We start from the raw sequence: 27,082 nt of genomic DNA on the forward strand, positions 1-27,082 counted from the left end.
GATAGAAATTGTAAAGCGTAAACTTTAAATGTATTGTCAGTCATATTATTTTAGATTTAAGTTTTAGACAATTTACATATTGAGCAAAATAGAGGTTAACACAACAAATGGGTGAAATTTGTGCAATCATTTATTTAACGGTTGGATATTTTTTCAGAACCATGGAATGAATTTTACCCCATAATCTATTTTATTCAACCTTGAGTTGGATTACTTATCTTTATTTACAGTGTGGGTGAAAATTTAGAAACTGGGAGTTTCAAAGATTGTAGTGGTGCATCAACACATCAGTGCTGTCGCAATGAGTTGTCCAAACTTGATAAAAATAAAAATTCCAAGAAAATATTTTCAAAATTTGCAACAGGAAAATTCAATTATATCTAGTGTAAACCCGGGAGCCTACCGGCGCCCCGGGCTCCTGCCCGGGTTGCCCGCCCCTAAATCGGGGCCTGGCTTCGTTAAATTTACAATTTCGAGTTTATTTCACATTTGTTGAAAAACCCCTAACATAAAAATGGCCACGTAACCGTCTCCCAGCTTGCAATGTCAGCCCGTTAATAAAATTCGTTATCAATTTACATTTCAGAGTTTACTCGAAGTCTACGAAATCATGGTGATGATTGACCACGCCGGAAAGTTAGGTCCCCTGCATCAGACAATGGTTAAAAATGAAGCGAAAATAGGTTCGGAAACTTGCTCCATGGAGGAAATCATCCTCAACAAGGCCAAGACTTTTTCTCGAGGCGGGGGAAACCTCAGGATCAGTGCCATCGGTTCCGCCGCGTACGGTTCTTCCACCATAAGACGGTCAATTTCCGACTTTTATCCCAACCTCGCAGTGCCCGACAAGAACGCGGGTGTATCTGATCAGGCGAAACAATCAATTTCTAACCCTCTCCCTAAAACTCCCGTGTCGGGCAAGAAACGCCAACTCCCCCAATCATGGGACATGTCCCTGTGCGCTGACCTCCGTTTCCCCTCAGATCTGACATGGCTACCCGGCAGAATAGCAGAATTGGTGGTCATGCCCGTATTCGCAGATGCCACAGATCCGTCCATCCCAATTTGCGAAAAGTTAGACACAATGCACGAAAGGGTGGCACCTTCACGCGAGTCTGTCTTAGCGATCGCGCTGCTTTGGATCTACGTCGGGGTGTTAGAGAATCGGAGGAAGAAGTACGACCCGGTTAGGGTCATCACGGGAGTGGACGCCCGGCTCGGGGGGTTGTTCAAAATTGCGGTGGCAAGAGATAAATATGAGGTAAATATTATGTACATAATATTTGTGCACGCGAAAAAGGACAAAGATTTTTGTACAGTTCATGTAGGTTTTATTGTAAGAAAGTCGAAGTTTACATGTTGTTTGACTGGTTACAAGCGAAATTATAATTTTCTAAGAAATGGTTTAATTAGGGAAAAAGAGGAAAAATTGTAGTTATGGTGCAGATGAAAAATATTTATCGTGTCTAATACATAGGTCATTGATATTCGTTAAGTTTGTCCCGGTGAAGTAAAACCCGTCATTTTGACGGGTTTCTGCTATGCTAACCCTAATGTTAAATTTGGAACTCTTCTCGCAAAAAATGTGAATGTTTCTCAATATAGCACAATGCTATATTTTCGCCTTTTAGTTTTGTCAAGTTTTATTAAACTCAGTTAACCTTTCTTCCTGCATCATGACCAAAACATGGTTACAACTCTTGCTTTGTCTTGTAGCTAATCACACTTCTTAAGGGGTTGATTACGTAACATGAGAATTTCTTATCTACTGTGAGCCACAAAATCTGTACCCATGAGGCTGCAGCTGGGGCACAATATTTTGCCAAATTCTTACCATCGCACAAACTGCCTGAAGAAACGTTGGTTGTGTTGACATGGACCACTTAATTTCAAAATTTTAACCAATTCGGAGGGTTACACTTTACACCATCGCATTGTTAATAGAAAAAAACAATTTTCTAAGAATATTTTATAAATTATGTCAAAATTTCAATTTTTGTACGTGGTTCTCCACAGAAACGTTTTTGCTTCCACCTGTCTGGCACAGAGTTTGGGTTCATTCTACAAGATAGCATTTCGGGACATTAGGGGCCGTCCATAAATTACGTAACGGGCAGCGGGATCTTAGGCTCCAATTATATAGTGCCTAAGCTACACATGCTAAACGGGGGGAGGGGGCTTAGAAAATCGTGATTTTTGCGTTTATGGACGGCCCTCATACATACTCCCTGTCGTCATGCATAAAAGCTATTCAATATTTTCTGTGGTGAAAAGACAGATCGCACACATAAGCGTTCCCAAGCGCAGTATAAAATTACAGATGCACGTCAAATAAATCGTTTTCATTTCTAAATTCCAGAATATCAAGAACGTCACAAATCTGTGGAATGCGATTTTGGAGTTGTCCTCTCACATGGGTATCTTTCCAGTTACTTCCGCCATCCTGCGCGCAGCCTATCCCGATGTGGACCTGAACCACCCGCCAGTTCGAGTCAGCTACAAGCCGGATATTTTTTTTGTCCCGACCGAGTTCAAAATGCCTTTGCCGTCAGCAAAGGGTGGAAAGGTGGGTCATAAAGTTGCAAGCCAAATGTCACACTCCGTCTTTGCACATATATATAAATATATGGCAGGAGTTAATTACAGGGATTATGTTACCATAGGTCCGCCGACACGAATTTTGGAGGGAAGAATTTGACAAATTACTAGCCAACGTAGTGTCACTCCCGACAAAGACCAAGCAACCTTCGCTGCCACCAAAGGCGAAGTCAAATTCACTGCCAACGTCTGTTAATCCAACTACACCATCACAACGGGTCAATCCAACTGCGCCTCAACAGTGGGTCAATCAAACTGCGCCGTTACCGTGGGTCAATCAAACTTCACCACCACCATGGGTTAATCAAAGTTCACTGCCGACAAGTTTCAATCTAACTTCAGTGCCGCTAAGTTTCAATCTAACTTCACTGCCGCCAAGTTTCAATCTAACTTCACTGCCGCCAAGTTTCAATCTAACTTCACTGCCGCCAAATTTCAATCCAGCGTCACTGCCGCCAAGTTTCAATCCAAATTCACTGCCGCCAAGTTTCAATCCAAGTTCCTTGCCGCCAAGTTTCAATCCAAGTTCACTGCCGCCAAGTTTCAATCCAAGTTCACTGCCGCCAAGTTTCAATCCAACTTCACTGCCGCCAAGTTTCAATCCAAGTTCACTTTTCCCAGGTTTCAATCCAAGGTTACTGCCTCCAGGTTTCACCCCAACTTCACTACCACCATGGGTTAAGACAAGTTTTCAGCCACCGCAGGTTCAGCGGTCCACAAGGAATTTGCTAGCCAAAAAGCAGAAAGTGGATAAGTTTGACAACCCGAGGCTAGAAGTTCCCAGGGCCGTAAAAGTGAAAGAGGAAAGTGCCCCTCAAATTGCTAAGGAGACGGTCAACAAATTACAGAGCTTGCTAGAATTGGAGGACTTGACAGGTTACTCACCTAAAGAGGGATGCAGTCGGGATGTAGATTTCAAGAAGAAAGTTACATCTCCACGAAATCAAATACCTTCGAAGGAACCACAAATTAAAGTGATAGATCCAAGTGGCGAACAGGATGTCATGGGCGCAGGGCCAGGCGAAGAACCGAATGTAAACGGGTGGCACCCTCGCCGTAACCCGGATGTAACGCAATCCAATTCCCCGGCAACACCTATCTGGGACAAACCCCTCGAGGGCTGGCAGAACTCCCTGTGCGATTGCATCCTTCACTCCCCGAATAAGACGAAAATACCCGGGAAGATTGCAGACTATGTTAAACGACCCGCATTGTCGGCCAACAGTGATCCCACAATCGCGATTTGCGAAGGGTTGGAAAAAATGTGCACGAAGGTCGGGCCTCGATACGAGTCCGTCCTAGCGATAGGACTGCTCTGGGTGCACGTCGCCGTGTTAGAACGGCGGATGAAGGACGACCCGGTAACAGCCGTTAATGGGGTGGATACCCGTCTTGGCGGGTTGTTTGAACTTGCGGTGAAAAAGGATAAACATGAGGTAGGTTTATTAATATATAATATTTATGTATGCAAGTTCGTGAAAAATGGGGAAGATTAGTAAATGTGCAAAAGCTAATGGACCCTCAAGTCTATACAATTAACCTCCACCAATTAACCTGCACCCTAAATTCTAAATAAAATAAAATGTTCAACATTACGACAAGGTAAACCCAGGGGTTTAGCAATTGGAAACCTATACCCAGGAGTTTTACCTGAGTTTCTCATTTAGTGGGGATTTGTGGGAGAAACTGAGTCACCAGCTTGTATATTAAGTTCTGAAAACTCGGAAGAAAGCAGTTTATTAATTCAATTTTAGTAACGCAATGATTTTTAGAATTGCCTCTAATATCATATTACCGTACTTTATCAAATTTGAACCCACCAACTTCTCAGTGTAATGCTGACAACAAAAGAACGTAGATATTATGTTATATGGTTTACTTAATGTAGAATCCAGAATGCATAAAAACATTCACAAAATGCATTCTGAAAGTAAATTTACTTTACAACAGCGTAGCATTATTTTCAAGCATGTAGCATTATTCGCACTGGGTCTCCTTATTAAGGAGTCCTTAAACAAATTAATCCAACATTTAAATACTTCGAATTTTTACCTTCCAGAACAGCGAGCACATTATAAACCTGTGGAATGCAATACGGGAGTTGTCCCCTCACATGGGTGGTGTCTTTCCAATCACGTCCGCCATCCTGGCGGAAGCCTATCCGCACCTGGACTTGATCCTATCGCGGGATCGTGACAGCTACAAGTCGGATAAATTCTTTGCCGCGTTAGCCTCCAAGATGCCACCCCCCGAAGCAAATCGTAAAAAGGTATGTCACCAATAACCAAGCAGATCTTGCATGTCATACAAATGGGACTTAAAAACAAGAAAAATGCTTCTTTAGGTCGGGGAAAACAAGGAAATGGGAAAAGACTCGGTACCAGAAGTGGGTAAAGGTCAACCGCCACCAGCTTTTGAAAAAACCCCGGCAGAAAAGGTAGGTAACGAAGTAATATGTTAGGTCCATAAATCATGTCACGCGAGAGGGGGGAGGGGATCAAAGGTTTCAATGAAATCGTGCCTAGGTGTTACACATGTTAAAGGGCGAGGGGGTCTAGAAAATCGCAATATTTTATAAAAAATCGAACAGATTTGCCAGTATTCTAGACCCTACGGTAAAGTCTAGTGTGGTAAAAAAAAATTGGTTTAAAAACGGAAAAAATAATGTTGAGAAAATATTATTTTCGGGTAAACGGATAACCGGTGTTCCACGTGTCCTTCAAAATTGGAAAAACCAGTTTTGGATGCCCTAATCACGAATTCGACATGATAATAATTGTAACCCTTATTTCAGGAGCAACGTGAGAAGAGACCGGAAACTTGTTTACGATCATCAATGCTTAAGCTGTACAAAATTCTTGATTCTCCTCCAAAGAAGAAGAAAAAAGAGGACAAGTTGGACGAGCACGACCCTGAGTTGACCCCGGAAGCAAAAAGTGCTCGTCAAACTGTTCATAAGAAATCACATGAGTTGATTGACCTGACAATAAAAAATGATACAACTCGGGACATTAATTTCGGCCAATCTTCACAAAACTTAACAGAAGATCACAGGTAGAAGAATCAGGTTCATGCGGGGAACCCGATGTAGCGGTGTCAAGTTCACGGGATTCAACGGGACCCGATCCCGAAGCGGATTTCACCGAATTCGATCCAAACGACGAACCGGATTTCACCAAATTCGATCCAAACGACGAACCGGATGCAAAAGGATCCAGTTTACATCCCTCGGATCCGGATGTCCTCTTATTCGTGACGGACCCACACACCGTGATAAGACTGAATCCGTCCCTTTTCCTTTCCGAAGGTACTAGTTGGTCGGCGAGTAGTCTGCTGCCCTCTGAGGGGAAGAAAAGGCTAGAGAAGAAGGATGACGACGTCCCCGACCCACCACCACCACCACTTCCGGTCTTCCCGACAATTCCGGCAGGTTGTACGGAAACCCTGCTTGGGATCGACTTCACCCCTGAAGAGTATCTCGAGCAGACGATCGCAGATAATTACTATGCTCAAGGGCTTAAACTGGTTGATGGGGTCAGACGAGTCGTGTTCTATCATCGAGACAATTTTTCAAATGGCGCAACCTCATAATAATTGTATTACTCTTTTACAAAGTAAATATAATCTACATATACACATATATACATATATATATATAAACTGTACTAAATTCGACTCATGCTGACTTGTAAACAGGAAAGATTGCCCCGGATGTACTATAGTTAACTCAATACAAAATTCAACCCGAGCATGTTTGTAACAAGGGTAACATTATTTTTAAGAGTGTGCTTTGGTGCATACACATAAATACATATCTACATATGTAACGTTCAAATGATGCTCCTGAACCATTTCGGTAGGTGGCTACTAAATATGCGTCTGGAATTTTAAGTGTAACTTTTCACATCACGAATTATGCATCACTTTTCTCAATGTTTATAATAATCTCTGCTATTACTAAATATAAAATAAAAATGAATACTCAGCTTTTTAAAATAGTTTGATTTTTAACTAATTTTAAATTAAATGTAAGTTACATGTGGCTTAGAAAAATATATATTCGAAACCAAATAGTTGGAAATCTATGCATGCATCATCCTAGAGTAGCCGTCTCATCTCCTCCTGTCATGCAGAAGCAAGGGAGAAGAAAATGAAGTGTCCACTACACTTCATCAATGTATTCATTCCCTTTTCTGTCCCTGCCGATGGACGGCTTGTCAGCTAGTAGATAACAAATGTATGAACCCTTCTACTCCTCCGTTGTATCCCTGTATATTTTTATTACACTGAAGGGCTCCAACTCCTTCACCATTGCAGGTATGCCAGCGTTCGCATATTTCTTAGGGACTCTGCACAAAGCATGGGATCAATTTGAGGGAGTCGTGGCATCTTATCCTTCCAATGTTAATTATAATATGTTCCATGTGTCACAACTGGGTCAAAAATCTCACACTGGGTCAAAATTCTCCGAAAATCGATCACATATTTTATGTACGGCCCTTAAACCGGTATCATGCAGGACATAGTAAAGAAATATCATCTGAGCTCACTTACTACATAGTCAGTTCATTCCAAGGGACAGGGCATATGTATGTACACAAAATTTATTCGTGAGCACATAAATATTCCATCCAAAAGTCTACAAAATCTCATACTTGACCTCGGAAATTATTACATAAAAATTTAAATAAATTGCAAAACAAGAGCGTTGAAACTGTTCAAAAAATGTGTACACAAACTAAACTTGAACAAAAGTTTGCCTCATTTACAGAACTAATCGACCGAATTAATTTAAAATATGAAGATTGTAAATCGACAATTGGAGGTGGTCCGAGTAACATTTCGAACGGGGAGGAGTCCACCTATATTGAGAAATTAGTCGATTTGGCCAGCAATGTGTATAATGTTCAAAAATTTCTACGATATCTCGAAAACACCGTGGTAAGAACGTTATGCCAAAATTTGCTATAAATACTGAGCATCAGAAAATATTAATAATACTAAAAGGCTAAATGGCGGACCTCCCCACGACTAATAAAATGAAGTTTAGTGAAGTTTCGAAATTAATTGTGCCGTCAGTAGTTGTTGATGGATTTTCAAAACGGCATACATTTTGGAAACCTTGGACGAAATTTATATTTTCGAATTTTTGACATTTGGCCCCACACGCTCGAAATCAAGGTTAGGAAACAGGATCCAATTCCGCATCGAATTTTAAAATTCTACGACGGAATTGGGCGACAATTATTGGTTTGAAATACTTGAAATAGTCAGGTCATCATCCTCAGAGATTAGTTTAAAAAAAGGAAGCAAAGGGTTTTTTAAGTTTTTTTTGCACCACCTGTTTTGGAGCCATTGTAGGAGTGGTGACACAATTAGTCCTAATAATTAAGTACCAAAACATTCTTTTCCGGCATTGTTATCCAAATTAAATATCGCCATTCCATATAATATTGCCCATGATCCTATTTACTATTGACAAAATGGAGTTGGCGTACACTGGCATTATAATCAAAGACATGTTTACATGATGTAAAAATGTCTTTAATTTTAATTCCTCGACCATAGTCTTAGTACAAATTGCCTGTTTTATGTGTCACGTGTGAACAACGTGGTTTCTTAGACACACGAATAAAGTTACAGTCCATCAATCAATTAAGTTCAAAGGAAAGTGCTCAATTTCGGAACGTGCATACACTACGTCATCATTTTAAACAGTGGTTGGGTGGTTTAGGTCTTCCTATCTTTCTTATGTTAAAATTTCCTAATTTATACGTTGGGTGATTGGGCGCTAAAATCAAGAATTCTTTATGACGTAATATACAAATGGCCACTTAAATTTAAAAAAAATTATTTATGTACAGCTTGCAGTCAAGGGCGGGCAGTGGATCATCTTTTGTTGGGCTTACGCTGATATCCTACACAAAGAAAAGGGTCAGCTCAATCTTGCCAAAACATGCCCAAAAGTGAAGGAATTCTTCACCTTGTGCATCCAACATCACGTCGAGGTTAGTTAAATACAGAGGCAGCACCGCACAAACTGAAAAAATTCCGAGCCTTTATATAGAATTTCTTTCAAATTTCAATTTCAAGTTTGTTTCACATTTCTTGAAAAAAATATAACCAAAAATGAGGATTTAACCGCCTCTTATACATACTTACATACAAGGGAAGATTCCCAACTGTTCCTCGAGTTCAGGCTACCCATTATGTTTTTTTAGAATCTACTAGGTCCCCAGATCAAGGATTCACTCATATTTCCGTGTAAAACTCATATTCGGCGCCGTGACGTGGCGTCAAACTTAAAAATATGGAATTTCGACCAAAATTAAAATTAAAAATAAAACTTGAACAATTTTACTTTTTGAAATATTTTTAAGGTTTTTTCGGGTAACCCCTAAGAATATTCGGAAACTTTGAAAAAATTTGAAGACTTAATTTTTTCGAAAAATTTTTGGAAATCGAAAGTTGAACGCTTTAACCTCCTCTCAACTCTAGATGGCTGCCCCTTTGTAACATTTATTATCCATTTAAATTCCAGAGTTTACTCCAACTTCACGAAGTCATGGTGATGATCGACCACACCGAAACGCTGGGTCCCCTGGAGGGGGCAATTGTTAAAAAGGGTTTGAAGAATTGCCCATTAGAGGAAATCATTCTCACCACGGCAAAGACCTTTTCACGCCGGAAAAACCTCGCGATAAGTCAAATCGGTTCCGCCGCTTGCGGGTCTGGCAAACTAAGAGCTTCAATCTTCGACTTCTACCCGCAACTACCCGTTCACCTTAAATATCCGGCATGGGTCGGAGACCTCGAACCGTGGCAGATGTTGATGTGCGATTGCCTCCTTTACCCCGCGGGCCTGGCGAAACTACCCGCCAAGCTCGCAGAAATAGTGGAAATGCCCAAATTTGTAGACGCACCGGATCCATCCACCTCAATTTGGGAAATCTTGAAGCCAATGTGCACCAGGGTTGGACCTCCACACGAGTCCGTCGTGGGGATCACGTTACTCTGGATGTACGTCGGCGTGTTAGAGCTGCGGAAGAAGTTCGGCCCGATGGTACAAGCCAGAAGGGGACTGGATGCCCGGGTAGCGGGGTTGTTTAAAATTGCGGTGGCACGAGATAAATATGAGGTAAATGCATGCATGTATTTATAATAGTTGTGCAAGTGCATGGATAAACATTTTAAATTGGATATTGGAAAACTAACCCAGCAATTACATCAAGTAGGTTCTACGTACTTGTAATACAGAGACTGGTCAATCCCGGATTAAGGATTGGGGATTGAGATTAGGATTGGGGATTAATTAATCCTCAATCTCAATCTTTAATCCCAAGTTCTAGAATTTTAATCCTTAATCCCTAATCCCCAATCCCTCTATGCCAAGTTTAATCCTAAAGTGGGATTAGAATGGGATTAAAATGGGATTAAATTTGCAATGAATGAAAAATCGAAAAGCTAACTTCTCTTAAGATCTCTCCCTTTTCAAGAATTGATTGCATTTCGTTCATTTTTATCATATATTTAAAAATACTGCACATCATTTTGCAAAACTACTCATAACGTGGTATCCTCAATGCACAATTTTCAACATTGGTGTGAGCAATGTGAGTGCTCGGCTCAAATTCTGGTCAAAGTTTTCCGTTAAAAATAGTACCTAGAGTAAAATTAGCATTTTTCCCGTATATAATTTTTAGTGCAAAAAATATTCAATTGCTATTTAAAAATTTTATTCCTAAACGATCTAATTTTGCATGTGAAATGTTCAAAATATTTCTTGTTCCGACCCAAGCAACCAAAATCTGCAAATATTGTACCAAATTTGTACAACTGGATTATTGCATATTTTCCGTTAAAATGTGAAGCCGACTTGTGCTTATTTTGTACAAGTCGCATTTGCAAAATTCATACCAATAATTTATCACTGCAAGTTTACTTGTACCAAATATGCACAAAATTAACACAAACAAATGTGTACGAATTTAGTGTAAATTTGGTGATGATTGACATGCATTAATGAAGTGAGAATTTAGTGCGAATTTAGTGCGAATCTATTACTAATTGTGTGCTAATGGTACGCATGAAATTAATACAAATTCATTTACACGTATTACTCACATTTAAATTATTATTTATTTATTACACATTCATCTGTTGTACATATTTCTACAATAATGTTAGGTATCTCCAAATACTTAACTAATTAATAGATAATTGCAAATTGGGATACACAAATATTTATCGAAATTAATCGGTAGAATACGTACTTACGGCGTATAGAGAAAGACTAAATTAAAATGAATTCCTGAGAAATGCCTCATTATTCACCTCAGGCTCTTTTGCTGATAATTTAGGGCGATCCCGTTTGCCGTTATCACATGAGTCGATAGGTTTATTCCTTGTATGTGTTCCCAACGTATGAATCTATAAATTAAGCAAAACGTATATTTATATAAATAACCCGAATATATATTAATGCAAAAGTAGCCAACAACAATATGCATATATGTAATTACCGTATTTTTCGACATATCACATGCCATGAGTCGTCCAATCTTTTGAAATCCACGTAGACGGCACAATCTCCACTCATTTGTCGCCTTCAAACTCGAGGAATACGAACTTTTATCCGAAATAGGATTTTGATTTTCGACCATAACTATCGAAGCAAATTTTTTGGTTGGAAATTAAAAATGGAGAAGAGATGATGGAGTTGATGTCACGGCATGGCAAAAAGAATAACTGACTTGAGGTTTGTTTATTTAATCACGAATAGAGAAATGATACTAATTTAGTACTAAATTATTACAGAATAATCGGTACAAATTTTGTGTGAATATGCTGGCACCTGTTTACTGCATTTTGAGTTTGTACAATTTCCCAGGTACTATGGTGTGTCCCATATTAAGTTGGAAGATGACATATGACCTGTGGAATTTGACCTGGTTAAAAGATTTTTATAAAACCTTTGGGGTGGTGTAGCTGGGAATCATACTAACCAGTTTTTGTCCCGGGAGATTTTTTTTACTCCATTCTTGGCCACCAATCATAATTTCCGCAGCGACCTCCGAATTAGTGATTTTCATTGGCTTTAAATTGCCCCCGGAGTGACCCGAAAAAGACGTGGCAGTACTTCAAAACCGAAAAACGACAATCACCCTATATATTTCGAAGTATAAGGATGACAAAAGGTGAAATTCGGAAAACATTCTGGCCCACCTCTCGTCACAGCCACTCATCAAAATGTAAAAGCCATCAAAATACTCATCACCAACAATTCTTCCCTGTAAATTTTCCCCGCCACTTGGAAGCTGCAAATTTTAAAAAGTTTGTTGAGCAGCCTGAACGTTCATAAATTGGGGAGTACAGAGAAAAATAAGCCAAGTTTCCCGAAGTACGATAAAGACCAAAAAATCACTGTCCAAAAGTTTCGCCAAAAAATGTGTCGATAAATGTCATTAAAATTATGGTCAACAAACACCAGACCTACGTCGACCCCGGTCCCTTAGAGACTTCGGAAAACACATCATTTCACGCAGGCAGATCAGCCAATGTGGATTATCGACGGAAGTTGTTTATGACAACTAAATTCTTTTAAAATTCCTCGTTAATCATGGCACGGTTAACATTGGGAAAGATACCCTTAAGACAGAAAACCCTCCAAATGTCTCTATTTGAAAGAAATCGAAAAGATTTGGCCCTTGTGCAAAAGAAGGCACTCTAACCTTCACCACAAGGCGAAAAAACAGGAAACATTCGAACGTTAACGGCGAAAAATCAGCAAGAACATTTCTCAAGCGAGTGAAAATCGCAAATTCGAGGGTTATTGCGGAGCGTCGGATTGGTGGCCAAGAATGGAGTAAAAAAAATCTCCCGGGACAAAAACTGGTTGGTATGATTCCCAGCTACACCACCCCAAAGGTTTTATAAAAATCTTTTAACCAGGTCGAATTCCACAGGTCATATGTCATCTTCCAACTTAATATGGGACACACCATAATTATGCATGAATTTGGTGCAAGAAATCTCATGAAAATTTAGTGCTAACAAATACGCACGAAATATTCACTTGTTCCTTTGTAATAATTTGCTACTAATTAATTTGTGATAGTTTCGTGGATTTCGAGTGCTAATTTATTAGCAGCACAAAAATTGATACAAATTTTGCACGAATCTTGTACAAATTAATGATTACAACTTTTTATGCACAAAAATTGCATAAACTTGCATTGGGATTCGCAGTAAATTCGCATTGAGGTTGCTTGGGGAAGTTCAGATTCATTTAATTAATTTAAAAATCTGGCATAATGAAATTTAATGCAAACAATTAATCCAGGACTAAATTAATTCCCAATCCCAGAAAACTACCCAAAATTTAATCCCGAATTAATCCCAATCCCAGAATTCAATCCCTAATCCCAATCCTTAATCCCACAATTTTAAAATTAATCCTTAATCCTCAATCTCAATCCCAAGATTTTAAAATTTAATCCTCAATCTCAATCCTTAATCCCGATATCTTTAATCCGCCAGTCTCTGCTTGTAAATCATTTCCATGTTAAATGAACTTGCAGAATAGCGAGTACATTATAAACTTGTGGAATGCGATTTTGCGTCCGACATCCTGGCCAGAGCATATCCCATATTGAACTTAACCCTTCCCCCGGATGAAATTAGCTACAAGCCGGATAAATTCTTTGCCGCTGTCGCCTCCAGAATGTCAACCGATGCAGCAAATCATGAACATGTAAATATGTCACCAATCGACAATGCCATGTGTTACATCCGGAGCTTATCAGTAGAAGGTCGCAGGTAGTCCCAGATTTCGATATCCCTTTGGTAAGTATGTTGTGGGACTCTATGACCGTAAAGAAAGTGTGGAAAGATTCCACTCCACGGGGCCAACTGTGTCCACCACACTCACCCAAAGGCGTGAAAACTGCAACAATTTGCCCTAGAAAAGTCGAGTTTTGCTCATATTTTACAAGTATTTATATCTCTGTGATCCAACATCGGTGCATTATATTCAATAGCAATTACAGCTTCTTGGAAAAAATTTTCGATATTTTTCAAGATTTTCTGCCCAGGGGGATTATTTAAAACACTAGAAATTGCAAATGAGTCGAGTTTTCCATTGGATATGTACGATAGAGCAACTGTTTGAGATCACAAAAACATTTTCAAAATCTGAGCAAAACTCGATTTTTGGCGGTGATTTTAAATAGTATGGCAATTTTCGCAGTTTTGACCCATTTGAGTGGGTGCGGGGGATACGATTGGCACCATGTAATCGAATCTTTCTTCCGTTTTAGGTTTTAGTCCCAAAACATATTCAAAGTAGATCGAAATCTGGCGGTCACAACCTGTAACCTACTTCTGCTTAGTGACAAGAAAAATGCTATCGCAGGTCGGGGAAAACATGAATAATGGAGAAGTTGACACACAACCGAAAGCTGAAGTGGGGACAAGTTCACTAACCCAACCAGTATTTAACCCAGCCACAAAGAACGATTCTTCTCCTCCACCCAAGAAGAAGAAAGGGAAAAAATTGGCCAAGCCCGAGTCAGAAAATGCCCGGATAGTACAACTGGAAGAAGCAGACGGTCAACAAACTACTCACAAGGGAACATACCGAGGTGTCCAACGAGTTAAGGGTCGACACCTATACCAAAATGACCACAATGCATGACTTATTAAACAAACTGAAGGAATTTCCGTGTAAAATTCACTTTTCGTCAACTTGTGACGATATTTGTGACGAGCGCATGACCATCGGGTTGCCAGCGAGAGAGGTCGGCCGCTGAATGATCAGGTCGAACACAGAGAAGCGTCGTCGCTTTCACGTCGTCTTCAGGTTTTTCGAATTCTTTCAAACAATCTTTGAAAACATCTTGAAATTTTGAAAAAAAAATTTAGAAAATTTTGAGAAAATTTTGAAATTTTTAGAAAATTTTGAAATTTTGAGAAAATTTTGAAATTTTGAGAAAATTTTGAAATTTTGAAGAAATTTCAATTTTTTTCAAAATTTCAAGTGGTTTTCAAAATTTGATCGAATTTGAAATCTCTGAAGACGACGTGAAGACGACGACGCTTCTTTGTGTTCGACCTGATCGTTCAGCAGCCGACCTCTCCCGCTGGCAACCCGATGGTCATGCGCTCGTCACAAATATCGTCGCAACTTGACGAAAAGTGAATTTTACACGGAAATTCCTTCAGTTTGTTTAATAAGTCATGTATTGTGGTCATTTTGGTATAGGTGTCGACCTTTAACTCGTTGGACACCTCGGTATGTTTCCTTGTCAGAGGATAGACAATAAATTATTAGAATTAACTGACTTAACAATTTCCCCAGTAAAAAATAATCTTAATTCGAACTCGGATTTAGAGAAGAAAGGTCAATCCCCAGAAACTTCAACGCCGTCACGACAACCTACTGGTCACTGCGAGAAAGCAGACTTAACAGGATCCGGTCCACTGGAGGAGCCGGATATAAAGGGATCTGACACTTCTCCCTTCGGCTCTAATGTTTTGTTATTCGTGACGAACCCACACTCAGTCATAAGACTGAATCCGTCCCTTTTTCCGTCCGAAGGTGGTGCTTGGTCGACGACTAGTCTAATGCCCCCGGATGGGAGAAATAGGTTGGAGAAAAAGGATATCGACCTTCTCGACCGTCCGCCACTTCCGGTCCTCCCAACGGTTCCGGCAGGCTGTACAGAAACCCTGCTTGGGATCGATTTCACCCCTGAAGAGTACCTCGAGCAGACGATCGCAGATCATTATTATGCTCAAGGGATCAAACTGGTAGATGGCGTTAGACGAGTAGTGTTCTATCATCGACACAATTTTTAATGATCCGCCCTTTTAAAAATTATGATTGACAAATATGTATTTAAATGTAGTCTAGATTCTATATTATCGTGTATTTAAGTGCACTGTGCTAGATAAAGTTAGAGTCAAGTACGTTAACTTAATAAAAAGCAAACATTGTTCCAGATATAAGGCAGTTTAATTATATTTATTGAGCTTAGAGTGCATTCACTTCGTAAAATGGTATCAATATTTTTAAGAGCGCCCAGAATCTGCAAAATATTAGCGTTTATTTATGATGCTGGTGAATCATAGGGATTTTTTAGTGATCGCAGTTCTCGGCATGTGTCTAAATTTTTTGCTATTTGTAATACAATAAATTATCTACAAATGTGAGATTCGACTTTTTTATAAGTTTAAAACAACTTGAAAAAAAATAAATTGGTTAATTAAAAATAATTTTTATAATTATTAACAGTTCGAAACAATGATTGTTTTATCTCTGCACATTATTAATGTATTCATTCGTGTTTATAAGTATCTGTCCATTAATGGGTTTACATAAACATATGTACTTAAACTAGTAGATAATAACAATGCAGTAACATACAAACCCTATTATTTATGGATTGCATCCCTGAATATTGTCATTACATGCACGGAAAGGCTCGAATTCCTTCACCATTGCCGGTATGTCACCATTCACATACGCAAATATGTATGTACTTGTGGCGTATTCTTGTACTGGATTTTAAGCCAGATTTGTAAACTAACATCCTCCAATACTTCCATGAATCTTGACTTGCATCTGTATTATGCAACAAAGCGATGCGTACATATATTAACAAAGTGTGTATACTTATGTATGTATATAAATATCTATCTACCAAACTCCTGAGCTCACTTACAAGTGAGTGGATTCCAAAGTTCAGAGACATGCTCGCCATAAAATATCCTCATAAGCACATGTTCCACTGGTCTACAAAATTCCCAACTTGGCCTGCGAAATTATTAATTTACATATATAAAACTTCGAAAAAATACACTACCCTGGAAAAAATGGGCACAAAACTGAAACCAGAACAAAACTTTGCCAACTTTAGACAACTCGTCGACCGAATTAATTTAAAATATAAAGATTGGAAACCGTCCATTGCTGGTCGCCCGAGTAGCATTCCGAACGGGTTGGAGTTCACTTATATTGAAAAAATTGGTCCGGCTGGCAAGGAGTGAAAGTGATGTTCATAAATGTTTAAGATATCTCGAGGACAAAGTTGTAAGGATGTATATCAAAATTTAGGATACAGTGGGCAGGGGTGTTTTGGGGTAGAACGGGAGAAAGGAACGTGAAGGTGGGGGTAGTGGGGTCATTGCCCATTCCGTTGCCAAAAATAAAGGATAAAAAATCTAGTTTGTATTTTTGAATTTGTAAACAACTATTTACATCATTTTGCCTTATAAGTTTTGAGATTTTTGGAGGTCAAAATTTTATCCTGATGATTTTTTGCATCAATGTGTAAAAACATTAGATTGAAACTGGCAAAATGACGTAGTTTTAATAAAAAAATAAATTAGATTTTCTACGTTGCTTCATATCTTTGCCCTACTTTTCATAACGCTCATATTGTGTTTTGACGTGAATAAGTGAAAAGGTTCAATTTTTAACATTTATTCCAGCCTGCGGTCGAGGGCAGACAGTGGGTCGTCTTCTGCTGGGCGTACGCTGATATCCTTCACAGAGAAAAGGACGCCCTCCCTCCAGGCGAAAGATGTAGAAAAGTAAAAGAATTCTTCACCTTTTGCGTCCGGCATCACGCCAAGGTTTGCGCATAATTACCTGTAAACCTATTTATTTAAATACAGAGGTCGTACCCCAAGGAGTGAACGATTCTGATTGTTAAATTTCAAATTTCAAATTTTTGGCACCTTACTTTTAACTACCAAAACCTCCCTTCAACCTGCCGTTTATGACGTTTGTTATCCTTTAAATTCCAGAGTTTACTCGAACTCCACGAAATCTTGGTGATGATCGACCACGCCGGAAAGTCGGGTCCCCTGGACGAAGCAATGGTCCAAAAAGAGGCGAAAATAGGTTCGGAAAATTGCTCCATGGAGGAAATCATCCTCAACTAGGCCAAGACTTTTTCTCGTGGCGGAGAAAACCTCGGGGTAAGTGCCATCGGTTCCGCTGCATACGGATATTGCTACATAAGACGGTCAATTACCGACTTTTACCCCAACCTGAAGGTTTCAGTTAAGACGCCATGTGTATCTGACCAGGTGAAACAACCAATTTCCAATGTTCCCACCAAAAAACGTGCATTCGTTTTCCCACTCCAGTCCTGGGAGGTGGCCATGTGCGACAGCCTTCGTTCCCCCTCAGGTCTGGCCAATCTACCCCTCAAACTCAGAGAAATGGTGGTCATTAGGGTTGCCGCGGGTAACGGGTCGGGTACCCGTTACCCGCATACCCGCACGATTCTTGCGGGTACCCGTTATCTGCGGGTAGCTAGAGCTACCCGCACGGGTAACGGGTAGTCCAGTTTTTATTTAATTTTCGTCATAACTCAGTTCACAAAGAAAGTTAGCAGCAAGTTAGTCCATTTGCCAGCAAAAGCGTCAATTTATTATTTTTCCATTTCAAAATTTGTCATTTGCCAGTAACAAGCGTTTACAGCGAACGTCTCTTTTCGGACGCCATAGAAGCCTATGCCAGCCTCAAATACATTTCATGTCCAGAAAATGCGGAGAAATTATTGTTTCGCAAGTATAATTTGCCTAAAATATCAATAATAATTTGACTTGTATTTGTGTGTATTTATGTAAAATTGACGAGCTTTTAATTTGTGCTTTGAAGACGAAAAACATGAATCTGATTTAAAGCAAAAAATTTATTTGTAGGCAATATTTTTTAATGGAAACTTAATTTAAATCAAAAATTTGAAAAAATCAAACTAAGAACTGAACCTTTTTTAAGGTATACCAAGATTGCCCAGCGAGTATATCAAAATGTCAGGCCAAAAATTAGGAGTCGTCTGATACTTATCTTTCCGTTGAATGATCCCTTCAAAGAAAAATATGGCGGCAACGTTTAATTTTTAAGTAAATGTTCCGTATCTTTTCCTCGACAGGAAGAAAACCATGGTGGACTTTGAACTCTGTCCACCAATAGTTTCCTTTAAACGAATCATTCAACGTAGAAATTAGTGTCGTATAACTCCTATTTCTTGGCTTAATTTTTTGATATACATAAATCCGTATAGCCTGAAAAACGATCTAATGTAAGCCAAAAATTTTGGTTTCAAAAATAACGAGTGATATCTATGTACGGCCAAATTATGGCATGCGTTACTTGCATAGCATCATCTCATAGTAGATATCAACCCAATTTGGGTTACCCAAATGAACAAATAATTGATCAAATCAAATTTATTCTGAAGTTTGGTTAGTTTTTAACCTAATTCTCATAACGGGTAGCGGGTAACGGGTACCCGTGCGGGTACGGGTAATTGTGCTGCGGGTAGCGGGTCGGGTAACGGGTAGCATTTTCGCTACCCGCGGCAACCCTAGTGGTCATGCCCAGATATGCAGACGAAAGAGATCCATCTACCGTAATTTGCAACTTGTCGAAAAGAATGTGTGCAAGGCTCGGACCTCCACACGAGCCCGTCGTGGCGATCACGTTACTCTGGATGTACGTCGGGATATTGAAGCGGCGGAAGAAATTCGCCGACCGTGTGAGAGCCGTCACTGGAGTGGACGCTCGGCTCAGTGGTTTGTTTAAAACTGCGGTGGCACAAGATAAATACGAGGTAAATACTACTTACTAAACACGTAATGTTTGTGAAAGTGTCAAGCATTTATGAGTTTTGTAAGATGGACAAAATTCACATATTGTTTAATTACGTAACATATGTGAAGCACGACCGGAGAAGTTATTATTTCCTGTGAGCCAGAAACTCTTTGCTCTTCAGAAGGCAAGAGGAAAGGCAAAAGAGGTATTATTGTGTGCCGTGTAAAGCAAATTGGGATTTTGCCATAATTTAGAAAATATTTATGGAAATTTTTGTTTCAATAACAATTTTAGATACATATGTATCTCACTTCTCTGATATGCGATGTGTGTCCTCGGGTTGAGAAATCGAAATTTCTTGTAGGGATCAAAAAATTTTCTACTAATCTTTTGTAAATAATTTTGAAGATTTATTACTTGGTACCTTAAAGACCCTTCTTTGCTCTCACCCCCACGTGCTTCTCACTGGCACTTAGTTTGTGGAACACTGTATAAAAAATCAATTTGAACTTTGCCCCTAATTTTCATGCAGAGGGCCATATAAAATTTGCCCATCCCCGTAAAAAAACTACACTCCAAACACAGGAAGTATAACCAAGCTACTTTTGTAGTAAATTATTTCCATTTCTATGAAATTTATGAATTATATCCATCCTCTTATTATTGATAAAAGTCTTGTGCAACAGTCGAGGACTACATAAATATTTAGCAAATTTATTGAACTCTCATTTTAATTTTTACTTTACAGAACAGTGAGCACATTATAAACGTATGGAATGCGATATTGGAGGTGTCCCCTCACATGCGCGGTCTCCTTCCAATCTCGTCCGACATACTGGCCAGAGCATATCCTAACCTGAATTTAAACCTTCCACCGGACCAAATCAGCTATAAGCCGGATAAATTCTTTGCTGCAGTAGCCTCCAGAATGCCACCCCCACCACCAAATCATACAAAGGTATTTCACCAAGTCACATGCAAAATGTTACATCCGGTTAAAATGGGGCTTATGTAATGAAAATGCTCCAACCTCAGGATGGACAAAATAAGGAAAAGGGAGAAACGGACACGAAGTCGCAACCGGAAGTCGGGACAAGCTCAGTGCAAACAGTGTTTAAACCAGCCACGAGGAACCATTCTCCTCCAGCCAAGAAGTACAAAGAGGAAGATATGGTAAATCTCGAGCCAGTGGGCGACCATGTAGTCAAGTTGGAACAAACAAGCGCCCCCAATATTGCTAAGATGGCAGGTATGAAATTACTGGAATTAATTTACTTGATAATTTCACCAACTAGAAATATGTAATACCAATTCGGTCGCACGTTTAGAGGAGAAAGGCGAATTTCCACAAAATGCAACACGTTCACGACAACCGAAGGTTGAAGAGGCTGGCAAATGCGAGAAAACAGATGAAGCGGGATCCGGTCCAAGGGATGAACCGGATGTAGCGAAATCCGATCTGTCCCCACCCGATCCCGACGTCCTGTTATTCGTGACGGACCCATACGCCATGATAAGACTGAATCCGTCCCTTTTCCCTTCCGAAGGTGTAGGTTGGTCGGCAAGTAGCCTGTTACCCTCTGATGGGAGAAAGAGGCCGGAAAAAAAGGGAGAAGACGTTCCCGACCCACCGGAACTACCACCACTTCCGGTCCTCCCAACGGTTCCTGCAGGCTGTACAGAAACCTTGCTTGGGATCGACTTCACCCCTGAAGAGTATCTCGAACAGACGATCGCAGATAATTATTATGCTCAAGGGATCAAACTGGTTGATGGCGTTAGACGAGTCGTGTTCTATCATCTAGATTCTAATGGCGCAACCTCATAAAAGTATGTTAGCTCTTTTACAAAGCAATGTGAATTTTTTTTATTAAGGAAACTGTACTATCATTATTTTCAAGAATGTGCATTGGTTCATATCCATATGTATTTTTTATTACAAATGATGCTTGTGCAATTGAATAGGTTGGTACGGATCGTCGGCCATTTTAAGTGTCACTTTTCACATCATTCATTACGCATCACTTTTCTCAAGATGTATCACGATCTCCGTTATTACGATGAAATAAAATGTTTTTGTTGTTGCTGGATGTTCAAGTTTTTGGAAAGTCTAAAATAACAATTTCAGTTTTTTTTTAAATTTGTGAATTAAATGTAAGTTATATGCGTATGTACAGCTGGAAAATTATTGTACATACGAAACAAATGGATAGAAAATTATATACTTACAATGCGATGGTGTGAAGTGTAACCCTCCGATTTGGTTGAAATTTCGAAATTATGTGGTCCATGGCAATACAAGAAACGTTTCTGAATGCAGTGTGTGCGATGGTCAGAATTTGGCAAAATATTTGAGGTCAAAGTTGATAAATGTGGAATTTTTAGCACGGGAAGAGAATGGAGGTTGAGTGTGCTTCCTCCGGGTGCAGAAAATCGCCCGTTTTTAAACTTTGACCTCCAATATTTTGTCGAATTCTGACCATCGCACAAACGGCCTCAAGAAACGTTGGTTGTATTGACTTGGACTGCAGAATTTCAAAATTTCAACTAAATCGGTGGGTGTGAAGTTCACACCATCGCATTGTAAGATAAAAGTTGAAGAAATAAGCAAGTCAAGTCAAGTCAAGTAATCCTTTATTAATACAGATATATACAATGAAATAGTGTTTTTTCATCTTCCAACGATTTTCGAGTTTGATAGCTTAAAATTTGCGTAATTTTGTGTAGATAAAGAATTTGTACAAAAAGGGGGGGGGGTCCACCAGCAGTTTTCGCGATACAAGCCAAAATGTGCGAATTATTTGCAAATTCCCAGATATTCAGGTTTTGACTAAACATTAGGTTTAGTATGGCTCGAAATAATTTTAAAAATTATTTTGGACTAGAATTTGGCCGCTGCCTTGATTTTGGACCCCAGTTTTCCAATATATTAAACTTTGCAAAATAATTGCATTCTCCATATTATCAATCCACGATCGAATAATGTGGTTTTGGTTAGCATTTTAAGTTAACCCATTAAAGTCAAATGATGGAACGGACTTTGATTAAATCTACATAATTTGCGTCTAACAAATTTTGTGAACAACATGGAATCCTGTTAATAATTCGAAATTCTGTAAATTACCCTTCTCCGTTAGTAATTATGTTTGGCCACTGACTTGAATTTAAAGAACGCAGTTACAGAACATTTTACTGCAAAATTTGAACGGAAACGAAAGTCGAATATAATCAATAAGTTTCTGTTTGGATTCCTTATATGCAACGCTGCCAATTCGGAGTTTTGAAATTAGTGCAAAGTTTTGTTAACCACTCGGAAATTTGTTAATGCCGCATACATAGACTTGTTAATACCAGTTTGGAAGAGTTATGCATATTCATATCAATATTGCTTGGCATTATTTGAATACTGAATTTCTAAGAGGGTACATTCCAGGTATGCATCAAACCCTTCCAATTGTAAGCACAGCTCTGAAAGTCCCCCTGATGATTGCTCGCATAAACTTAAGTACAGTTATCCTGGATATAACAAATAAACCCTCCTTTCCAGTTCTCAATGGTCTGCAACTCTTCTTGAATTTACTCATGTATGCTTTCTCTTCTCGCGTTCGGAACTTCATTTCCTTCCAGGATTTCACAGTTTTCTTGCCGTTTTCTAGTAATCTGCCGAACGCTTCGAGGAAAAAGGTCCAGGTTACTTGCGCTATGATGGACAGCATAAGAACGAATACCTTCAAGAACAAACAAATGTGAAATTAATTTCTGCCATGACAATCTTTAGTTGTAGCGAACATGCTATACAATTGAGAACGCGACATCCTTGATTTTGCTTGTGCAGCTTTTCGGCATTTCTTTACTGTGTAAAAAAAACCTACTCCAAGCAACTTTGCGGGGCTTTTTTAAAATGGCTTTCGGTACAAACATTTTACATGCACTTATATGCTCTAATGGTTCTTGGTAGTTAATGAAAACACATTTGGATAGACATTACCCCCACCGACCAACCACTTGACCGATCAAGCCCATTCTCGAACTCATCCTTACTTTTGACCCGAAGATCAAGTGTACACAATTTCAAGTCGATAGAATTTGTTTAAAGAGAGTTTACAGACAGACGGACGGACAGACATCCTAATCCTGACAAATCTATTAGGCCATCTTAAAAGGCGTAAAAACTGGAAATAATGCAAATTGCAAGAAAGGTGGCCCACCTTGCGAGCAATACAATTACTAAATTATGTACATCGTGGCCAAACATTATCTGACCAGGGGAGGTATATAGCATGTCCAGAAAGTAACTTAACAGTTTTTAAATTCGTATAATATTAAAAGTTCTTGGTACAAACTAGAATGCAAAACTTCACCAGAATCCTTAATGGTTCTACCAGCTAGTAATGCTTTTCATGGTTTGTCTGACCCTCCTGTATCCGTCTGAGGGAATTATTTCGGAATTATGGCAAAACGCTGTTTTCCCGCTATCTCCGCCATAGTTTTCAAAATTTCATTCGAATTACTTTAAAACCTTGTAAAGTTTTTGGCTCCTGACCTCGACAATAGTATTGTTGTTTGCTGGCAAACCAAGACTTTTCAATCCCACGAGGTTAAGAGACATTTGGTGGCTTGATTTATTGGGGAGCATATTCAATGTTTTTTTCCTCCAAATAGCTGGTCACAATTTTGTATTCTGACACGTTGATAAGTCCGACCAAAATAAGACCTCTTCTGTTTTCTAATGCCTATCTATGTAGGGTAATAACTGATTTTTTACAAACTCCCGAAAGTACACGTTGTGGTCATAGACGCCTTTTATTTATGGGTTTCCAAAATATCCCCAAACTCATGCTTGGGTTGAAAAATTAGGCAGTTTTGGGAGATTTTGTTATTTTCTTTAATTTCGCTTCATAATCCACTTCATTATGATCTAATGTATGGAAAAAGTTGTCTCTTGGAAATTGAGATGGGTCAAATGTGACCCGGGTTCCATCGTCAATGACCACTAATTGCTGCAAGCATTTTTTGTGCACTTATGGCAAGCCAGTTTTTGTTAATATTTCTTGATCCTCGAAATAATTTGGAAATTTATTGTTTGTGTGAGCAGTGAAGCCTAGTTTATGGGCTTCAAGTCGGAACACAGTAGAGGGTCCATTACCATCTATAAACCATAATTGCTAAGGGATATGGCAAGATGCATATTGAAATTAATTATCACGCAACATACCTTTTTGGGGGAGGATTCTGTGTGGGTGTGGCCTTTATTGTATTTCAATCTTACTTCAGCAGCCGCCGCATACATTCCAATACTGCGGTAGGTTGTGAATTTAGAGGTCCTACAAGAAGTAAAATGTCCCTGCAATTTTTTCTTATTTCGGCCAGCCACTTTTTTGTGGCAGTGAAAAACACGTTTGGCGAGTCCTGACTTTAACCCCTCCGCATTTTGTTCATTTAAGTCGGATCGTTTCCAAATTTTGGTTACTTCGACTACCATCCTTTGTCCTTTGAATGCCATAAATTTAAATTTTATAATTTCGCGGGATCGGAATTAAGCGTATCGTTTTGTACTGTTAAGTTACTTTCTGGACATGCCTTAGTCTCAAACATTGGTTAATTTCACAAGAAAAACATTTTAATAACAAAAACGCTTATAGTATGCTCTAGACTAATGCTTTGTGGGTACTCCAGACGATTTTGCATGTCCTCAAATTTTGTCCTCAAATTTTCTGACATATTTTCCAAAACAGTTTTGGGAATTTTTTTCCAAGCGGTTTTAAAATGTCTGATCTTGGAAGCAGTTTCGCCTGGAACCCTTTCGTAAACCGCCTTAAATTTAAGCTAAGGTCATAGATTTTTAATTGGGTTCATGTCCGGGGTGCTTCCACACACCCTTTGCTAAGGTGGTAGATGATCGATACTCGAAAAATAAAGTAGTAGTGTTTGAAGTGTGGACTGGTACTCCATCCGGTTCATATGGAATTTCTTTCGAATTTGAAAAAAGTTGCTTAGTCCTCAGGGTATCGAAGTACAGTGGCGAGATATGGCCACGGTAAAACGGTATACCTAATTTTTGACAACCAAAAGTGACGTCCAGTTCCGTCGCGCCTCGAGAACAGAGCCAAATACGAACCATTAATGGTAGTCACTTTTTTCCAATCTTCGTATCTGGGAGCCCGTTTCTATACACAGTTTGGTACCTCATGTAGTGAGGACTCGCCACAGGATGACCATATATTTCGGTTGTGTCCGTACACAAAATTCCTCGGCCCTTTACATCAGCAGTCAAATAGCGGTTTTCATCAAGAAACTCGACAAAATCAACTCAACCTTGAATATTTTTGTCCGAAAAAGAGTTTGTTTTTGGGTTCAGGAAGATATGTGACCAAAATCACTGCTTTCACATGATTTTGGATAATGGAACGACATATTTTCTACCAAAATAGTAAATATCGATATGTGAGATTCAGGACCGCTTCACACATTATTGTCGAACTACCAGATTTTCGTTGGACTATTATAAAAATCGTATTCTCAGGTATGACCGAGGATGTGGTGTGTCGTCTGAGATAACTAGCTTGGCTGATTGACTTACGGTTCCTCCACAACCTGACTATTTTTCCAGCGACTCAAAATTGTCGACCAATTTGTGAAATTCCTGCTGCTTCATCCAAACGCTGGTTTATTTTTATAATTTTTTCCACAAATGAAGGTACAAGTCTGGGTGACATTGTCAGAAAAAATTAGATCCGAGAACACGACAACAAAAAAGTTTCAGCAAATTTTGTGGTCCGATATGTCGATTTATTTGGGTGGTCAGATAATTCTTGGCCACGATGTATGCTGATTATCCGCTAAATAGTGTTTACTTTTTTAAGTTTGTTACACTCCTGCGAAGAATTATGCTTACACTGCTAGAAATCTGGTATGGTCACGCAGGTATTCATTTCCTGGTATTAAAGTTGCTACCTTTGGGTATTTAAATTCAACGGGTCAATAAAAATGTACTATCGATATGGTAAAACTTTAATACCGAGGTATATATTAATTGTCAATTCAATACCACGTTAGTAAAGTCATATTAACATGTATGCATGAATACCGCTTGGTATTATTTACTAGCGTATAAGCCCGTCTCCCGCCGAGCGACGGGTTTATTTGATTTTCGTGAAAATTAAGCGGTATTGTTTATAATTCCACACAATTATTTTTGCATTGCATCTGTATTATTAGCTGGAAATGTCGGTTGGCAGCGGAAGTGAAACTTTCACTTCCGTCACGGAAAATTACTTTCATTTCCGTTGCAGACAAACATTTCCAGCTTATAATATGGATTTTAGCATTGTATTTGAAATAGTGTACAAGTACAAATAATTTCTCCTGGTGATTTTTTTTGCGGTAAACATAGCGTACAGGAGATGAGCATAACCTGACACGATTACTTATTAAGATTTTATGAAAATCAACACTTTCTTAACTTTAAGAAACAAAATTGTCCCAAACAAATTTGAAATTTGCATACAATTGTTTCCATACCTTAATTTGATTCTCCATCAGGGATTTATCCGATATGACGGAAACGTTTGCAAACAAAATGAATTGACCGAATGCTACGTGCAAGCCGGTCAGTGCGTATCCCACAAACGACATCAATTGTGTGTGCATCAGTTCCACACATCTGTATTCTAACGGCAGGTTCCAGGCTGACCGGAGGGCTCGAGTTTTCTGATTCTTTCCTCCAACACGGAATTCACAACAGAGCAAAGGCAAAATTGAAACTGGACATGAGAATATTCGTCCTTAGTGTGATATAAAAATATGGTTTGATATTCATTACGAGTTCGCATTGTTAGCAGAAACCAGTGTGTGCAGAGCAAAGAGGCAGGCATA

The 27,082-nt window shown here is 39.2% G+C and overlaps 4 protein-coding genes across 11 annotated transcripts; all 4 read left to right on the forward strand.

Annotated features, from left to right (window-relative positions):
• The first annotated feature begins 610 nt into the window (after positions 1 to 610).
• LOC118439135 (proline-rich protein 36-like) lies at positions 611 to 4,382 on the forward strand. Its single transcript, XM_035860184.1, has 4 exons — positions 611 to 1,261; positions 2,360 to 2,566; positions 2,664 to 4,034; positions 4,371 to 4,382. The coding sequence occupies exons 1-4, from the start codon at positions 611 to 613 to the stop codon at positions 4,380 to 4,382; spliced, it is 2,241 nt and encodes a 746-aa protein (XP_035716077.1).
• Positions 4,383 to 4,704: 322 nt separating this feature from the next.
• Positions 4,705 to 6,577, forward strand: LOC118439171. The gene is made up of 3 exons (XM_035860260.1): positions 4,705 to 4,867; positions 4,943 to 5,035; positions 5,393 to 6,577. Exons 1-3 carry the CDS (start codon positions 4,712 to 4,714, stop codon positions 5,654 to 5,656), a joined length of 513 nt encoding a protein of 170 aa, XP_035716153.1. The 5' UTR covers positions 4,705 to 4,711; the 3' UTR covers positions 5,657 to 6,577.
• Positions 6,578 to 7,183: 606 nt separating this feature from the next.
• Positions 7,184 to 15,873, forward strand: LOC118439184. 4 transcript variants are annotated; one of them, XM_035860280.1, is made up of 6 exons: positions 7,184 to 7,539; positions 8,463 to 8,606; positions 9,140 to 9,736; positions 13,179 to 13,416; positions 14,012 to 14,207; positions 14,990 to 15,873. In XM_035860280.1, the coding sequence occupies exons 1-4, from the start codon at positions 7,324 to 7,326 to the stop codon at positions 13,251 to 13,253; spliced, it is 1,032 nt and encodes a 343-aa protein (XP_035716173.1). In that variant the 5' UTR covers positions 7,184 to 7,323; the 3' UTR covers positions 13,254 to 13,416; positions 14,012 to 14,207; positions 14,990 to 15,873. The 4 variants fall into 4 exon arrangements, with proteins under 4 accessions (XP_035716173.1, XP_035716174.1, XP_035716172.1 ...); XM_035860281.1 differs by having other exon boundaries at positions 13,179 to 13,409; XM_035860279.1 differs by having other exon boundaries at positions 13,179 to 14,207.
• A 468-nt stretch (positions 15,874 to 16,341) lies between these two features.
• Positions 16,342 to 21,307, forward strand: LOC118439182. 5 transcript variants are annotated; one of them, XM_035860276.1, is made up of 7 exons: positions 16,342 to 16,766; positions 17,092 to 17,235; positions 17,410 to 19,226; positions 19,956 to 20,165; positions 20,243 to 20,456; positions 20,536 to 21,037; positions 21,173 to 21,307. In XM_035860276.1, the coding sequence occupies exons 3-6, from the start codon at positions 18,990 to 18,992 to the stop codon at positions 21,033 to 21,035; spliced, it is 1,161 nt and encodes a 386-aa protein (XP_035716169.1). In that variant the 5' UTR covers positions 16,342 to 16,766; positions 17,092 to 17,235; positions 17,410 to 18,989; the 3' UTR covers positions 21,036 to 21,037; positions 21,173 to 21,307. The 5 variants fall into 5 exon arrangements, with proteins under 5 accessions (XP_035716169.1, XP_035716167.1, XP_035716168.1 ...); XM_035860274.1 differs by having other exon boundaries at positions 17,410 to 17,583; positions 17,662 to 19,226; positions 20,536 to 21,307; XM_035860275.1 differs by having other exon boundaries at positions 17,410 to 17,583; positions 17,695 to 19,226; positions 20,536 to 21,307.
• The last annotated feature ends 5,775 nt before the right edge of the window (positions 21,308 to 27,082 follow it).

The sequence above is a fragment of the Folsomia candida genome, unplaced genomic scaffold, assembly GCF_002217175.1.
Source record: "Folsomia candida strain VU population unplaced genomic scaffold, ASM221717v1 Fcan01_Sc031, whole genome shotgun sequence".
NCBI classification, from domain to species: Eukaryota; Metazoa; Arthropoda; class Collembola; order Entomobryomorpha; family Isotomidae; genus Folsomia; species Folsomia candida.